General features: G+C 39.7%; 1 protein-coding gene across 23 annotated transcripts in view; it reads right to left on the bottom strand.

The window, feature by feature from the left end:
• EPB41L3 (erythrocyte membrane protein band 4.1 like 3) overlaps nucleotides 1–14,733 on the bottom strand; it is a 96,680-nt gene that overhangs the window by 14,730 nt on the left and 67,217 nt on the right. For 12 of the 23 annotated variants that reach the window (XM_064705884.1, XM_064705893.1, XM_064705891.1 and 9 more), the window contains exons 10-15: nucleotides 14,047–14,144; nucleotides 12,522–12,697; nucleotides 10,088–10,308; nucleotides 6,037–6,603; nucleotides 1,958–2,011; nucleotides 32–67 (exon numbers count right to left, since the gene is read on the bottom strand). In XM_064705884.1, the coding sequence (XP_064561954.1) occupies nucleotides 32–67; nucleotides 1,958–2,011; nucleotides 6,037–6,603; nucleotides 10,088–10,308; nucleotides 12,522–12,697; nucleotides 14,047–14,144 (1,152 nt within the window). The remainder of the gene's footprint in view (nucleotides 1–31; nucleotides 68–1,957; nucleotides 2,012–6,036; nucleotides 6,604–10,087; nucleotides 10,309–12,521; nucleotides 12,698–14,046; nucleotides 14,145–14,733) is intronic. The other 11 variants (XM_064705894.1, XM_064705896.1, XM_064705905.1 and 8 more) reach the window with 4 other exon arrangements.

Here is a 14,733-nt window from a genome sequence, read left to right as displayed (position 1 = left end):
TGAGCAACATCTAGACCTTTTGTTTCTGTACCTGTGCCTTTAGATCTCCGTCCTCCTCTTGATCCGACTGCCAGCATGAGAAAGATTGGAAAACAACACCTTACCCACTTGTATGAATGAAGGCTTTATGAACATTGGTGAGAGGTACACACTAGGTTAAAACCCCATTTTCTTCTCATTAAGGGTTTAAGGAGAAGGAGTAGACACACTGGCTTTGCACGGTTTTCCTAACTCAGAGCAAACGTCCACTTCACAAATTTTTGTTTTGTTATCAAAGGGGTGTTAAACATCTTATTTTATAAATATTGCTACACTCCACATTCATAAATCTCTATTTATGGAGCAGTAGTTGCACCTTCTCACCAAGGTCACAGCTAGTCTAGGGCAGAACAGCAACAGCATGTTTTGTTTGTTTCCAAACAAATGCTTTGGAATTCTGTAATCCCAGAATTTACACACAGGACATAATCTGGGCCACAAGCAAAGCTTTGCATAAACTCACCACGGGCAAACAACTTGCAACACTTTCTACAGAAAGAAGCACATTTTATCTGCTTAAAATGCTGTTTCCCTAACCACAGTCCCTTTCTGTATTTCTGTCATTTTATTTAATATTTAGCCTGTATATATTCTTTCAGGACCTATCACCTGGAATGGCACACACATCCCGTCCACTTCAGTATACATTTTCAAAAGCAACACCATAAGGACTGTACCAGAAGCCCTATTTCCAAGTGTGCAATTTTCAGGTGGCAGATATACCACACGTTTTGAAAATCAGTTATCCATATCCAACTGATATGTGCTATATCTTCTCTAAATAAAGATGGAAACTAGGAATAATAACACACATTTTTTGGTAATAAACTGAACATTTAAAATGTCACAATTTTATGATTATGTTTTACTTTCTGTAGTGCTCAAGGCCTATGAGTGGAAGAAGTGCTTCAAAGCATTTTGTACTTCTGACTCATCTCAACAGACTTTATGTTGTGGCACTGTTTGAATTCTTTTAATGCCCATGCTGCTATTTTATTGTTAATTTTTCATATATTCCTAATTAGACAAATGACTCATGGGAAAATCTGTTGATTACTTTACAACTCCGTTCAAATTTATTTTATTTACAGCCAAGGCTGAATCGTCTTGACGTGTCATACAGAAAATTTTTCCTTGACGATAATTTTAACAGTCTCAAATATTAATGAGATTTTCCTGAAAACCTAGAGTAGTATTTGTGGTAAAACTCTGTCTTCTAGCAGATGTCAGATGAAATTCAGCTCATGTTTGCAGCTGCAACCATATTAATTATGAAAGCATTATATGCACTTCAGTGAAGTCACATAAGGTTGAATTTGCCTGCACAGTCTATGTACCATGTTGTGGATATGAGGCTTCTTAGTGTAAGGAAAATATAAACATTCTACATTTCTCATCTAAAGAGAATACGCGGACTAGTAGTGGTCATATCTGAAGATTACATATGAAGGCCCTATGTGAAATTACATTAAAGAAATAACTTAGATATTTAAAATGCGAGAATATTCAGTAAATTTGAAAACCGATTTTCATTGTCTTTTCCCCACTCTCCCACTCAGGCTTCAGAGTCTATGAGCAAACAAGCAAACAAAAACCCCCAGGGCACGATCTGGCCAGCAGAACGCTCCGGGTGGGCAGCACTGGCGCGGGTGACACCGCCACTGCCCCACCAACCGCACAACGCAGAGGCCTGGCAGCTTCCAAACCAAACTCAGGAATGAGAGGAGCCCACAGGGAAAACACCAGAAACTCAACTCTCCTGGCAAAGCTGTCCCGCTTGCAGGCACGCACATGCACACGCGCGCAGGGAGGGACCCTGAGCTGCCATAGCAGACATGCGGTCAGGCCCCCAGGGTCGGGAGGAGACGAGGCCAAACGCTGTCCCCTGCCACAGCTGGGCGCTGGCGACTGTACAAACCTCGGTGGCAGTGGTCTCACCATCAGCCGCAGTGTCCGTCTGCTCACTGTCAGTCTATTGGGTTAGACAAGTACCCGGGTCCCGAGAGGAAGGCAGGAATAAAGAATAAACCCAGCTCATCAGTACACGCGGCTCACGCGGGGAACTGTTAAACTCAACATCCCTGTGAACTGCATTAGCATTGCTTTTCAAACAACGCACATGTCAAAGAAGCAAAATAAAAATGCTATATTAGTAAACAGAACAGACTCAGAGGAAGACTTGAGGCGTACTGTACACAGTATATGGCTTTACTGGAACAAATTTATAAGCCAAACAAAGCATTACTGGAAAAGTGTTATTTGAATAGCAGATTTTTTTTTTTTCCTTAAGAAAACCAGATAGCTTAAAAAAAAGGGGAAAAAAGTGACTAATATTTTCTAATTGAACTTTTCCTCCCATAATGAATTTTACAGAAAATTATTGAATTAATTTTTTGTTCTAGCCAATATAAGTAGTGGTTAATTTTTTATCTGGAGGGGAAAAAATAATTTAAAAAAACAACAACAACAAAAAAGCTACTTTAACAGTCATCTGACTTTCAGCCCCTCATTTGTACAGAGGTTATTCTTGTCTCCACATTTATACACCATGAGGCTGTCTGCATTACCAAGGAGTTCAAATAACCCTACCCCCCGCCCATCTACTGTCTGTCTGTGGAGTAATGGTAAGGCTCAGATCCCACTCGGTTCCAATAAAGAGCAGCTGATAATTGTTAATGATAGTAAAAAGAAAGAAAACTGCCATTAAAAGAAGAAAAAAATACTTCTCATTCCATTCAAGAGTATGGATGAAAGCAGGAGAAAAACAAAAGTAACTCCCCCCACCCCCCAAACACTTACTAGGTATGAGTGATAAAAATGAAACAAAGCACAGCATTGCACAGACTGATCTATCCCTGCTTTGCATGAAGAACATTTTAGTGGAGAACACAACTGTCAAGATTAAGAGAGAAGGGAGTGGAGGTTACTACATACTGAGAAGAGAGCTCAAGAAACTACTGTGATGTCAGGTAAGCATATGGAAAACTAGTAAGTAAAGTGCACCCTACTGCCCCAGACTGGCACATCCAAGTTGTTTTGATCTCAGTGAAAGCTCTGGTTTCCATGAGTGATTTTCTGTGGTCCTTAGATAGTAACCCCGGCAGGCAATTTAAAGCCAAGACAACATATCTCATCCTCCAATCCCGTCAATATGAACAAGAACAAAAGAACAACCTACTGGTGGATGGAGTATCAGTCTCAGCTTTGAATTTCCTGCATTTTTTGGTCATTTTCTGACAACTCCATTGTTTCAAATAACACTGTTTTGATTTGTTTTCATAGCTTTGTTTTTCATTCTTTGAAGAGTTTGTATTGTTTGTGTGACAGACAGAAGAATAAACAAGCATTTTGCACTACTTGCTAAGTGCATGAATGGAAGTGACATGAAATTTTTCAAGTCATGACCACTCTTGAGACAGACCACATTTATTTTTAAATGGAAGAGTAATGTCAAAGCAGTCTATTAGGCTGGTCCAACTGCTTTCACTAAAGTGCTAGAAAATTGTTTCTTTATTAACAAAGGATCTCATGTCTTTATAACATTACAGACAATTGTAAAGATATGGCAATAGAAAAAAAAGTATGCATTGTCACTCCTGTTTACAAAAAATAAAAAGAAACAAAGAGGCATTAATGCATCTAGGCATTTAAAAAGAATTAAAAACTGTGTCAAGGCACTGTAACACAAGTCTGGCATATAGGGTTCATTTTAAGAATGTGAAGTCAATAGAAAATTAGCTGCTAAGGTAAAAACACAGAAGCTAGTGAATTCCAAGGGGTGAGATTCTATCTTTGACTGCATGGACTAACTCCAGATGCATAGCTCAAGGGAGAACAAGCTCAGCAATGTAAGGTATTGGTTCAGGATATTGGCTGTAGTCGTCTGCATCTCTGTGTGCAATCTTTTGAGAACTGTGGGGGGCGGGAAACATTCCTATTTTTTTTACCGCGAGTGGAATGAAATCCTAAATAAAGCATAAAGCTTGCTTTGTTGCAACATACATATCTGCTAATCAGCCAATCGACAGCCATGGATTCAAAGTCAGCATTACTGAGTTACTTGAAAAAAAGATCTGGGGTTATCACAGAGCAGGGAATGGTGAGTTAGGGCTGAGTAAGGCAGGTCTCCTCTGTAGTGAAGAGTAAGGAAGGCCAGGCTCAGCTCCAGGATGGGCTGAGGTACAGCTGAGGTGGGGTTGGCAGGCAGGCGAGGGCTGGAGCGGGACAGAGGCAGCTTCTCCTGATGTGCTGTGGCTGCACCTCTCCTACCCTGCGATCGTAATTGCTGTGATTTGTTTTGCCAATGTAATGCAGACATGCCCGAGTTTAAAACATATTCACTTTCATGCAATATTTTGAACAAGAAATACCCAGTGGATTAGGCACAAGTCTGTGTTGTCTGCCAGGAAGCACTGCCAGAGTAATCACCCTCATAAAGGAGCGATACTAAAAAGCCTATTTTAGATGTTTTTATGCTCAATACTTCCTAACTTTGCTAACAAAAAGAAGCGCTCATTTCTGAAAGAGGAACAGACTAATGTATTACATAAACACTACCTCATTATTGCCTCTAGAGCTGGAAATATATTAATGCTGTTACTGCTATTAGATTAATCCAAGTGCAGAGCTAATGCAAATTGAGACCTAAATGCTGTCTCAAAATAAGGACAAGAAATAAGACAGCAGCAGTCTGGATGCCTGTTTCAGAAATAGTACATTATTTTTTAGTTGCAAGGCATCACAGAGCCAAAAGCATTTAAAAACAATGTTTTTACAAGACAAATTGATGTGACTTTTGGCTTTCCATAAAAAGGAAATTAAATCCTGCACCAAGTCTTACAAAACCAACAGCAGCAGATGACAATGTTCAAGTTGGTTATTGAAGAGAGCTACTGCAATGGACTATCGAAAAGTGGCCAAGGTGGCTTTTTACATGGCCAGCTGGTCTGTGATCATCTGATCTGGGCTTTTTTCTTTATATACAAAGCAAACCTGTACCTTTGTATTTGAAGCTGAAAAAGAAAACAGACAATCAAGGAAAACCTGAACTCATTATTTTATTCTGTCAACAAAGAATAACCAAGCTCCAGCAACAACTGAGATGCCAGTTTCTCTGTTACTTAAGCAGATTCCTTTCCTATTTCTGGATTTACCATCACATCCACAGTACCCAGAGCAACTTCAGACTCCTGCTGCAGCTGGTTCATCTGCCCGTGGTGACCCTGGTGGCTTAAGGCATCAGTTTTGGCAGTGCTAAACAAACACTGCAAATGTCAAAGCAGCCCACATGGCATGCTCCTGCAACAGCTGCAGAACAGCTGTCCCAATCTGACCCCTCACTGATAAGTTGGATTTAACCATGGGAAAACAATTTAATCTGCAGCAGAGATAGGATCAAGGCTGAAAATTGAGATCTAGGTTTTGTTGGACCAGAAAGACTTTTCTGGGGTTCAGCTACAGCTGACAGCCTTTTGCAAAAAACTGAGTCTATCTGGACTTTGAACATACTGAAGTTGGTGAGGGTGCTCATCATTGTTAGGCAGGTAGTCATATAAATAAATGTAGATACAGATTCATATATTTGGATGTTTAGTAATTATGCAGAAATGTACTTAATACCCACTATTTAGATAACTATCCTAACCCTAAAACTATTCTAAACTGATAGAGGGAAGAAAAAGGTCTTGTCATGTAGTGCAAGTCACTTTGAACCAACTGACACTGAGTTCAAGCCAAGCCTCTTCTACACAGTGTTGTGCCTAACCCTGGGCTCCGAGCTGTACTCCCAGCATGAGGAAAAAATAAAAAAGAAGAAAAAAAAATAAAAACCAAAACAAAAAAACAACAACCCCCAAACCAAAAAAAAATCCCTTCTAACATATCAGCACAGACAGAAATGAGGCTCTGAAAGTAGGACCACTATTGCAGCAATCTAACACTGGTTAGGACTGAAGCACTGAACACGAAAAAGAGTGTGTTCGATGCCGAGGTACACACCTCTTCCTCTGAACTGTCACTCAGGTCATTGGCAAGTGAGGCACTCAAGGAGGCCGCCTTGGGCTCCAGGTAGCAGAGGCACATAGCCAGAGGAAAGGAGAGAGTGAGGGCGTATGGCACTGAGAAAGAGGCAGAGAGCAGAAAGAAAAAAATGAAGAGGAAGCAAGGCACGAGGGAGGGGGAGCGGATGGGGAGGTAGTGCTGCACACTGGCAGGCAGAAGGTTGGTTTCGGAGAGGTTAGGGAGCGACAGGTAGCCATCGTCATCCAGGAGGGAAGGAAATGACTCTGGAAGTTGCAAGGAGAAGGAGAACAGTGTTCCGCCTTTGCCGGCTTTTTGCTTGTAGCCAAAAGCCACGTCTTGCTCGGCGGAGCAAACTCGCCCCTTTCTGTCAGAGTCTGGCTCCGACTCGCTGTGCTTTGGAGCGCTCTCTTTGGGGGCCTCACAGCCTAAGGACTTTGTCCGAGTGCTCTCCTTGCATCTCCTGCGAAGCTTTGCTGAAGATACATGGGGGCCAGGCTGAGAGGATGGCGAGGAGTGGTGGGAGTCAGTGCCAAGCAAAGATGGCTGGTGACAGAGAAAGGGCAGCAAACAAGGCGCAAAAGCAAAAGGACAAAAAGAAAACTGTAATTAGTTAATTTTCTTCCGTGATGATAAATAATATAAACTATATATTTAAAATTATAAACAGTATTTTAACACCACAGCTTTCCACTGAATTGAATAGTGCATGTTCCCACGCCACACACCACAGGTATGAGCGAATCAGGCTTCCAGCTTACAAAAGGCAACTTCTTGATTCAATATTTGTCTAGTCCTCTGTAGCACAGGATTTACATAAAAGCCTCCATGGCCACATGGGGAGTTTCAGGTGTTGCCAATTTCCACTTACTGCAAGACTGGTTTCTGATAATAAAGTTTTCAAACAAGAAGTATATGGAGAGCAACAAAGAAGGAAACATATTTCTAATACCAGCACTACTTGTGACAGCATTCTTGCAGTCAGGAGGAAACTTGGTGGGGGCCAAACGCTTCCCATCTATGCCTTGGACAACCTCAGCGGTAATATGTAAAGCTCCAAGGACTTTAAATTTCTCAGTTGCAGTATTTTTAAAAAAAACTAGGCCATAAACCAAATTAAAACACATTGTTTGGTGGGGGGAGCAGAAATCCATACATCAATGCACCTGAAGAAAAAAAAACTTGCTCAACAGATATTCCAGCAGCCAGTTCCTCAGCACGGCTCCCACCACTGGCCCCTGCTGGGCATCCCCAGAGCCCTGCCCTCACCTCTGCTCACTGTGAGCCCGAGCAGGCAGTGCTGGGGGCTTAGCCCCTCCCAGCCATGCACCCTGCCAGCCCCTCCATGCTGCCATCCCTTCAGCCGTACATTGGAAGAAGGGGGCTGAGACTTGAGGCCCAGCTGATCCCATAATCTCTCACTGGGGATCTGAAGGGGGGCTGGCTAGAGAGAGGTCCTTGCTCCACACAGCCACATCTTCTCATAACCAAAATGTAACCCTTTACCCATAGTGAAGAGGCAAAAGTGCCCCTGATGCTGTTGCTACACGTTTTACCACAATGCCAAGAATACTGGCTACCAACAAGCAGGATTTGCTTTGATATGCCACTTATAGGGCATTCAACTGGCCTTTCAGGTCATTTGAGGTCAAAAAATTGGTAGGAGGAGAGAGGTGATTCAGTGGAAATGGTGACTGTCATTTCACATACTCCCTGCAAGCAGAAACCACTGCTCTTTCAAAGGACAAAAACCACTGTCATCACCAAAATGTATACCCAGTACAACACATCAGCCACAACGCTGATGGATCTGAGATGTTTTGGCCAAAATCCCCCAAGTGCACGTAGCTGAAGTGGCCCACTGGATCCATGACCAAGCCCTAAGTGCCTGAGCTGGTGCATTCGTGCTACATCTCACCAGGGAGCTATAACAGCTATTTCATTTTCACTCCAGGCTCCCAAAAGCAAAATTTCTTAAAAAACACAACAGTATCTGCCTCCTGTTCAAGCTGGTGTTGAACTGGAGGCAAAAAGTAGATACAAGTCTTAGACACAGATTGCTACTAAGCCTGACTGTTACCAGGTATATTAATGGTAGGAATGGGACATAAGCCTAGTAATTACATGGAAGAACTCCTTTCCTTCCTCTATCATATCTCCCTTTCTCTCTTCTGTAACAATTTATCAATTCAGGGAATCTGTGTTCCCAAACTAAGCAATCAGAACCAAGCCTAGCTTCAAACCACTTAAAATGCCTTTATGGGTTTAATGTAGTAAGATCAAGTCAAAACTTAATGCTCATGGACAGGTTTTTGTGTGAGCTAAATACACACACAAATACAACTTCTCTTTACTGTAAAGACAAAAATCCAAAGTAAATGTATTTTTTTTCTAATTCAGACTATTCACTTGCTGACATCTCTACAGTGTTAATATTTAGAATAACTTCTGGTACTTCAATACACATGGATAAAACAAAGGCAAAATGTCTTCATGGTAAACACACCTAAAACACTTATATGCCCTTAAAAGGGATTTGATTTTGAGCTTGTACTTCTTGAGACATTCTCTTTATGATGACAGACTAATCTGTTAGCAGGTCCATGCGGAAGCAGGACTGAGATCTCTGTAGGATTACACAACTGTTACTCTATTTATGACGGTTTAAAAAGAACTCATCTCTTGAGTGGGGGTAAAAATCAATCATTTGTACATATAAAAGTTCCATCAAATTAGTCTCCTAAAATATCTCTGAGTATTTCTATCCATATATAAGGAATGGCTAGATGATTTTCAAAATGCAACTGATCCCTGCATTGACTTAAATTAACAAACACTTAGAACAGAACTAACTTCTTTTGAATGTTTTCTACATATTTGATTTTTATCACTCTTTCTCCATGTGGAAACTAAAGGAGTTTCAAGAAGACCTCAGTTAAATTTAGTAGATATTATCTTTTAAATGCTACAATACAGCACAGACTTTCAAAAGAAAATCTTTCTCATTCGCAATTTTCAGTAACTCAATTTGTTTCTGGTTTTCAGTAGTTTAACTGCAACTCTTTTTGAGGACTTGGTCCTTTTGCTATGTAGCTCATTGTGGCCTTGTACGATAAAGCTAAAAATTCAGGTTCTAACATTTGCATACTTAACAGTTCTGTGGATATAAATATATATATCAAGGTTTTTCTTCCTAAAAGATGAGGGTAAACCTTGTTTAGCAAGTGCATTCCACAGTACACTTTCTGAATGCTATTCTACTGTATTCCTCTTCACTGTCAATCTCTATTTACTATTTTTTCCATCCTTCTGTTTGGTTTACCCTGTTTTAATGTCTCAGTAGATATTATGCACAAACATGTGTGTATGTTTGTGTGGTGGTGCTGGTGGGATTGAAGATGATGAGGGATGACTCAAATTTAACAATTGTTAAGAGAACCATTAATAAAAAATGCTTTCCTCAACAGAAACTTCAAACAAGTGAAGCAAATGCTTTTGTAAGCCAGAAAAAAATTGCTTATAATAACAGAATAATATCCAGAAGTTAATAGAGAAAAAATGCCCACTGAAATTCATGCAAGGAAACAGTGTTATGAGAAGTATAAGAGGAATAGTTTAAAGCACAGAGCTGCATACAAGAATACAGAACTATTTTGTTGCCTTGTCAAAATAAAAAACCAGGATGGCCATACTAAAGCCAAAATATGACCAAAAACCAGAAGAACAAACATGCACCGCCAGGCTACTTCTGGGCATTTCCTAAAGAGCTGTTGAATGCTGTGTGAAAAACAGCATTCTGACTATTAAACATATTTCAAAAAAGAAGTCCAAGGCAGGAACTAACCTTCACAACATCATATGAAAACTGAAAGGACTACAAAAACACTGATTCAAGACATGTATATACACATAGTATGTTTCCTTTCACAGAACCAGTTTTATTTTCTCTTTCTCCCCTTTCCCTAAAAATTCTCTTTCTCCAAGCACTCTCAAGGCAGCCCTGTTTAATGTAAAACCCGGAAAATTCTACCTTGGTGTCATGGCGTATTGCTGAAATCGGAGTGACTTCCTCTGCTCTCTTCTTTTTGCCCTCTTCATCATCTTTGTCCTCTTCTGTCTTTTTCTCTGGAGTCACAGTGGTTATCAAGTTGGTCTGAGAGATGCCCTTTGTTGTGGCGTACTGGCCAGTACCAACCTCTGCAGCAGACACAGAATCCTTCATGTACATTTCATGGTTTTCATTCACTGATGCTAAAAGCAAATATTTAAAGAGGGAAAATCTGAAATAGCTTTTGCTGAGAAGCTGCATAAAATTAAAAAAGCTGGTTTAGAAAAACATTTGAGATAACACTGAAAACACAACTATGTCATGTTTCAGGAAACCAGAAGCATGTGCATACATTTAAATAAACTGTTTACTTGAAGCTCATAGCTTTTATATGCATATACATATATTGTGGATGTGTATACACACATTACTGTAGCTAATGTGTGCATTACACAGTTGTTAAATGTTAGCAAGCTGTTAAAATTAGTACTGTAGTAAAACACCACATAAAAAAAGCAATGCATTGCCACAGTTATCAGGCAGGAAACATAAGGAGAACCAGCTATGACATCAGCCATGGGGGTGGAAGAGATTTTTTTTTTTCAATCTGTCAGAATATAAAAATGCAGATCAAATGCAGATTTAGTAACGTGCCATTACACAAAATGACAGTATTGATATAGCACAGGCATAATACCCGAGAAAAAGGAATTGTGATCCTTGTATTATTGAGTGCTAAAGTCTGCCACTTAGGTGAGCTCATTATCCTAAAAAATTCTGTGAAGTGATGATATTCAGTTCAGCAGACCCAACCAGAATATTTTAGGATACAAGTGCTCAATAATTAAACAGGTTTAAATATATAAAAGTATATATAATATATACTATATATATATTTATATATATACTATATATATAATATAGTATATATATACACTATATATATATAGAATATATATAATACTATATATATATATATATAATATATATATTTTGAAAGAAATAATACCTTTACAGACAGAATATAATCAAAACTGTAACATATGCCCAGACCCTGCTCTTGACTATTGAGTAAATAATTTTTAAACCAATAGGATTATTCAAATTTGTAAACTCACTTGCATCTGTAAAAAATGACAGAGTCTGGATCTCAATGTAAGCACAATGCAGAATGCTACAGACACATCTGCATTATAGTAACAATGCTAGTGATGAGATCATAAGCATTGATTTAAAAAACCTCTTTCCCCCATTTGCACTCAGGCAAATTAACACCTTGCAGAGTCTAACAAATGCTGGGTAAAATGTTTCAGGTATCTTATCTCTTGGGATAAAGTTTAGGAGGCAGGAGAAAGCAAAGGGAATAAAGGGAGGCATCTTATTTAGATGTTACAAACAAAATAATACAGAAGGATAATTTCTGCTTTGAAACACATGCACAGCAATCAGGTCACCAGTTGCTTGGTAACGAGAAAGAAGCACATCAGAATTAGAATATTCCAAAATAATCAATGACAAGCAGCACCTTTAGAGGGAGAGAAAAAGGCTTGTCACGTGTACTTTTAAATCAAAGCTTCTCCCCATCCCCACCACCAACTATAGTCATCGCAATTTGTGATATTCTGCAAGAGAATTCACCTTTTTTTTTAATCTGTAATGAATCTGAGATTAGTCTCAGTCTTTTTTTTTTCCTACAAAAATAAACTACAAAACTACAGCCTCTTTTTACTCAACAGCTGACAACAGTAACAGCTGATGAAATAGCTGATACTCTGAACTACATACACACTGATTTAAACAAAGTCAGCAGCAGAACCATGACCTCCATGAAACAAGGATAAAGAGAGGAGGGATGTACTATTAACCTATGTATGTTACTCTCCATTTCATACCTTCAAAAATAATGTATGAAAAAATTCTCTTAGTGCTCATTGGAGTAGGATGTGAGGTAATTGGAATCAAGTGTTATTACTCAAGGGAAAAAATTAATAATTTCTGGATTGTAACAACTTAAGTGAAAAACCTACACAGAAGAAAATCTCAGATTCAACCAAAACCCAAACAGTCACTCATGCAAACTCTGAAAAAGTGTTAAAGCCTGACATTCTTGGCCAGGCAGGTCCATCCCATCCTTCCCCAAATCAGGGAAGCAGATATGAGGCCAAGGACAGAGACTCTGTGAAGAGTGGGCTCCAAAGGACATCCTCCAGCCAAACACTTTGTAAGGACCACAGCAGTACATTTACCACGGAATTTCTCCGCATCCTCCTCCTCTACCCCTGCAGTGAACGTGCAGGTACTCACAGCCTCCGCCCAGCCAAATCTCAATGAAAGGAGATGATGAGGTTCACACCTAACCTAAAGCAGTGACCACTGTGATGACAGTGTTTGATAAGGTCAGTTGAGAGGCCCTTACCCCCATCCAAGCTGCGAGACATGGTGTAACGTTTACTGGAGGAGCGCTCAAAGTAAGGGGCAGGACGGTCTATGAGGGCGCTGGCTCTTCTCGTCTGCGCCTGCGTCCGGCCGCTGTAGCGGAACTTGGAGCCCAACGTGAGGAACTTCTTTGGAGGTGCTTCTGGCAGCAGGAGCCTAAAACACACCAAGCAGTGCACCTGTTATTCCCTCTCCTCCAAAATCAGCCTACTGTTTCTGCAGAGGAGAGAAGATGACTGCTGGGTATCGCTCTCCATCATAACCTGTGCCTCAGAGGTATGTGGCTAAAAGGGAATCAAAGGATGCCCCTCATACAGCATGACAAAACCACTTAGCTAAGCATTTGAAGATCTGAGTTCTTCCAAATGGGCAAGAATCACTCAGTTCCTTCATGCTTGAAAATCAAATTTACTATCTTCTGATTACCAAAACTAAAAAGAAGGTGGTTCCTTGTACCAGAGGCCCGACTGGGCTGAAATGCAAACGTATCTCTTAAAATTTAACATGGTGATGTTATGCTGAGGACAGGGCCAGAACTGATTTCCAATGAATGACAGGCAGTATTCATTCACAGGGGTATAGACATTTTTCAGGTTAGAGCTCTCCCACCCTCTGTAATTTGGGCATGGCAGCTGGGTGAAGAAGCCATTCTCCTGCTATGGAGTCTATACATCAGACATTTATTTTTCATTAAAAATCAGAAAATACCCCAAAAATGCACACTCCATTTCTCTTTAGATCTTTTGCTGCTAAGACTGCATTTCATATGAATGTACAGACAGCCTGAACCAACAGTTTTAAGAAAGGAGGGAAATCCTTCAGTACTCCCAAACATTCTAAACAGTACTTAAGCACTGGACACACCCTTTCAAACTGTTGAAAATCTAACCCTTTTGGGTTTCTCTTTTTAAGTATCTGTTTAGTGACTATCTTAGCACAAACTAATTACAGCACTTATTTCACTATTCCACATTTTTCTCCGATCTTCCTAGAAGTCAAAAAAATAGCTGCAAAACTCCTTAGTAATCCAAAAATTATAGCTATGGGTTGTGTATTCTGGGTGACCAAAAAAATCCATGACCTACTACTGTCTGTACTTTCATATATAATTTTAAAAAAGTCTTCTTTTTTAAACTCTTTCCCACATCTTTCCATTTCCCAGCAATCTTCCATATAAGTTGTTCTCTCTATGCAAGCTTATATGCAGTAATGCAGCAGAGTCCTTCACCTCTTTAATTATAGCAGCTGATAATATCGTGGCACAGATAAAGCAAAGTGATTAATTAGGACCATATGGTGATTTTAAGCAATATCTATCTGAAATAGTATGAATAATTTGGGTGCAACATTTCAAATTTTGAAAAAGCAATAATGTTTCTTTATCTGCTCAGAGGTACCTCATGATCAAAATGAAAATTTGATTTGAAGGGTTTCATCTCTGCTGACAAAATTGATATTTTCTGTCGCATTTTACATCACACCTTTAGGAAAAGAAATCCACATACCTGAAAAATGTATGGTGTTCAACACACACTTTCCATAAGCGCTTTGCAGCACGATGATTTGGCAACTTAAACCCAATAGTGCTTTCAAACTGCTCAAACTAGGTAGGAAAAAAGAATAAGTATGTTTTTGATGCCGTGCATCTATTTCTAGACAGTGTACACAGGTTCATCTCCATTTCCTCCGTCTGTATCACCTCATTGCAAGGGCAAATGTATATGCTCATGTACATAACCACATATATCCATATTCTACAGAAAGAATTCTGGGAAAGAAGCTGTAAATGATAATCTATGGCAACCTTTGAGGATCATTTCTGGGAGGAAACACTAGCAATGAGCAAGAGATTTCTTATGGTGACAGTGATGTTTTATACCCTATAGTAACAAAGAGTTCAGTTAAGACTTGGGGGACTTCTGAGAAAACATCACTCAAGTGTTTTATCCTGTTGATTTAATTTCACTAGTTATAACTACAGTGGGAAGCCTAGTAATAGCTGGAGGTGAGCAATAGTCCTTAGGGACTGATTTGGTCTCACACAGCCTTAGATTAAGGATATTTACAGAGAAAGTACTACTGTTAGTAAATCACATTGGTTAGAGTTAATTCATCTGAGGAGGATGAGGCAAGACAGGTAATTGAAAAGAATTGTCCAGATTCTTGACCTCTTTAGATTCTACTGCAAATTT

The sequence above is a fragment of the Zonotrichia leucophrys genome, chromosome 2 (genome assembly GCF_028769735.1).
Source record: "Zonotrichia leucophrys gambelii isolate GWCS_2022_RI chromosome 2, RI_Zleu_2.0, whole genome shotgun sequence".
NCBI lineage: Eukaryota > Metazoa > Chordata > Aves > Passeriformes > Passerellidae > Zonotrichia > Zonotrichia leucophrys.
The sequence above is the reverse complement of the archived record's forward strand: the minus strand, read 5'-3'. Positions and strand labels throughout refer to the sequence as shown.